Source organism: Spermophilus citellus (assembly GCF_964194105.1).
Source record: "Spermophilus citellus genome assembly, chromosome: 5".
Taxonomy (NCBI): Eukaryota; Metazoa; Chordata; class Mammalia; order Rodentia; family Sciuridae; genus Spermophilus; species Spermophilus citellus.
This window is the reverse complement of record NC_138186.1, coordinates 143,096,896-143,100,184: the sequence shown is the minus strand read 5'-3', so window position 1 is coordinate 143,100,184 and position 3,289 is coordinate 143,096,896. Positions and strand designations below refer to the sequence as shown.

Below are 3,289 nucleotides of genomic sequence, written 5' to 3'. Positions count from 1 at the left end.
AGCAGCAAATTCAGTGTGTGAATTTCCCTCTGCATTTGTGCATATGCCCACGACTTTCACTACCTGACACACACACCTCTCCCTCATCCTTTGCAGCTTAGCAAGAGTGGACATAGGCCTGGCTCTGACTCCCACATTGCAGCTAAAATCAGCCTCTGGTGTTTAGCAAAACTTTATTTAAGGTTTGGAAATAATAGGACAGAATTACAGTTGAGGAGAAAATAAACAACTGAGCTCACTGAGCCCGCTCCAGAGTCTGCAGGTCAGCTGCCTACAGAGTCTCCTATTGACTGGCTCTTTCTTTAGTTCCCTTCTGCTGCTCTGTTATTTTTTTTATAAATCTATAGTTTTATTAAGACAAAAACTGACAGTGTGTATGAAGTTTACATTTAAAGAAAAATCTCACATAAACCTAATACATGCCCAAAAAGATTTTACAATGTAGCTCTAGATGCAGGTCTAGATGATATCAAGAACTTTGATTTCATGATTCAAGACAGCATTTTGGGTATCAGTTAATTCATAATATTTTTTTTCTTCAAAAAAAATTTAAAAATGTGTTTAAAGTGAACCACTGCCCCAATATGAAAGCTAATCTCCTGAGACCAGGGCTTTTGAAACCACTCAACCTTTGAAGAAACTTGTGCTGTCAGTGACTGAACTCTGCCACTTATGGTTTCAGAGTTCAAAGTTTAAAAAGCAGAGGCTCCAACAGTTACCAGCCCAAGTGTGGGCCCTCCTCTTTCCCTACTCTTCCATTTCCTGTACCCCTTTGGCCCCTCCCCTAGTACTTTAGCCAGTGGCTTAGATGGACAAGCTAATTTTATTTATAAGTTCATAATTGGAAAAGAAAGGGTCTTTTTGTCTGATTGCAAGAATTAGCACCTCTAAGACAGAATAATCTGCCTGTGTATACTCTCCAATAAAAGACCTTCCCACCTCAGTCAGTTTCTATCTCCAGAATGGCAGCTTTGGTAACTTAGGAACTGGCTTAGTCCTTTGTGGGGACAACATTAACTCAGGCAGGGAACACCTTGGCTTATAGGTTTCAGGCTTTCACAGCTTTTAAACAGTCTCTCACAGTCCTCATTTATGGTGCCAATGACTTTTTTTTTTTGAATAAGGTAAAATATTCTGGACATAGAACCAAATCATTAGTTACTTGTTCTTTCCATTGTTTCACCCAGTCAGGCCCCAAATTTTAAAGAAAATGATCCTATGCATCTCCCTTCTTCCCTGCCCAATCCCTCCCACCCCAAATAATACACCAGTAACTACACACATGCTACACTGTAAAAATGCAGAATTAACACTATTGGGAAGAAAGGCTGTGGGTTGTGGAGATGCTCTTTGAAGATCAACAGTATTTTTTGCCTTCCCACACACCCAATTCTGCAAATTTTGTCCTTCATAGAAGGCCCTTTGCTTTTCTCAATAAAGTGCAGAATGGGTTGCCTTGAAACACTTACCCCTTTCCCCTCCACTGGGATGGGTGTGCAAACTATACAGCTTAGAATGGCTTTAAAGCACTTGGGCTGCTGCAGGGCACAGAAACTAGACTGTTTCTTCAAAGGACATCTTCTCAAGCCACCTTTATGGTGTCAAGACAAGTAGAACTCCTTCCCTCCCCACTTAAACCCACAGTCACAGGCGACAGGGGCTGGTACTCAGAAGAGTTAATTCTTGTCATCTTTTTTATCATCCTCCTCCGAGGGGTAGGAATGCCACGTCAGCCTTTCCTCATAGAAGGATATGACAACCTGTGGGCACTTGACATTGGCTTCCTTGGCAGGGACCAGGTCAGCCTCATCAGAGTTTTTCCATTTCATCAGGAACATGAGCTCTCCACTGGAGTCTGTAGCTCCAATAATCCGCTCCGGCTCCAAACCCCGAGCAAAGCCCCGTGGCTTTTCAGACTCTTCTTTTTTCTTCTTTGGTTTGCTCTCTTCTCCCTTATCTTCAGAATCCAAATCAGCTTTACGCTTGCCGCCCTCTGATTTATCTGTCTCATGTGCTGTTTTCTGTGACTGTAGAAACTCAGCAATGAGGTCGGGACAATCCAGGTTCTCTTCTGGCTCCCATGTATTGTCCTCATCGGAGAAACCTTTCCACTTTAGGAGGTACTCCACTTTGCCCTTTACAACCCGACGATCGAGAACTTTTTCCACCACATATTCCTCTTCTTCTTCTTCTAGTACCTCCTCTACTTTCTTCTTGTTTTGTTTTTTCCCCATAGCGCCCGCCAGCTTTCTGGTGTAAAGGGTGACGCTGCTCAGAGCAGCGCCCAAGAGTGCAGGAGGAATCGGTGTCGCGCTACTGGCGCGCCGCGTCGGGCCAGCCGGGGGAGTGGCGCCCAGGAAAGCAACAAGAGGGGTGGCCACAGTCGAGCCCCTAGCTGTAGCAGTGTACAGCAGGCCCCAGCCAACAGCCCTCCCCTCAGCCGAACAAAAGAGCCTCGCACTCTTTGCTCCGCTGCTGCTCTGTTATAGGAGCTACTTTACCTCTCCACTCCCCCACCTCCTGGGACAGTTACCAAACTAGTATTTTTCACCAAAGGAAAAATAAAAAGCATAGTCACTAAAGGAAGCAATTTCTGTGAAGTAGCACTACCCAAGGAACATTTATGATATTAATATGTTGAATAATTCAGGTTTTTCTTCAACTTGCAGTTTCGGAAGTACAATATTCTCTTTACATTTGAATAACCAATAGCCATTAAATTGCTTTCTGTTTAAAAAATTGAATAAGTTGAAGAAGAATTTTAAGAAGAAGAAGAAGGAAAGAAAAAGTGGAGCAGTTTATTGGAGCTTCCCTCTGCAGAGAAACAGGGAAACTGTTCGTAGATTTGAAATGGTGTTTTTCTCTTGCTCAAGGCATCATAAAAGGCCAGCAATCAATCTCATAAAACTGTAGTATATTCTTGGCTATTACTGGCAGGGTGACAGGGATTGTGTCTTCTTCCATCTATCTACTTTAATCTACAAGTTTATATTGGAGTCCTGTCTTGAAAAAATTTGAAATGTGAACTCTTTCTGAAGGTCAAGGATAACCTATGGTATGAATGCATTGAGGTGGACCTTGAATACAAAAAGTAACCACAGGGCTCCTAAAGGAGAATTATTTATAAGTGAATCAGGAGCCTGTCCCAACAAATCAGATTCAGAAACAAGGCCTTCAACTGAAACAAGAATAGTTGTTGCAGATATAGCACATGGTTATATCTCATCTATCAGCTCTATCATGTAGAAGGAAGCAGAAATGCATGTGTGAAATTAAATGAACCCAAATA

At 42.6% G+C, this 3,289-nt stretch overlaps 1 protein-coding gene across 1 annotated transcript; it reads right to left on the bottom strand.

Moving 5' to 3' along the window:
- Positions 1-643: 643 nt before the first annotated feature.
- On the bottom strand, positions 644-2,463 carry LOC308649934 (chromobox protein homolog 1-like). The gene has a single exon (XM_081295851.1). It carries the CDS (start codon positions 2,232-2,234, stop codon positions 1,677-1,679), a length of 558 nt encoding a protein of 185 aa, XP_081151977.1. The 5' UTR covers positions 2,235-2,463; the 3' UTR covers positions 644-1,676.
- Positions 2,464-3,289: the final 826 nt, after the last annotated feature.

Bases quoted from the DNA above. Each gene is read 5' to 3' on its own strand.
- LOC308649934 (XM_081295851.1), bottom strand. From the start codon at position 2,234: ATGGGGAAAAAACAAAACAAGAAGAAAGTAGAGGAGGTACTAGAAGAA.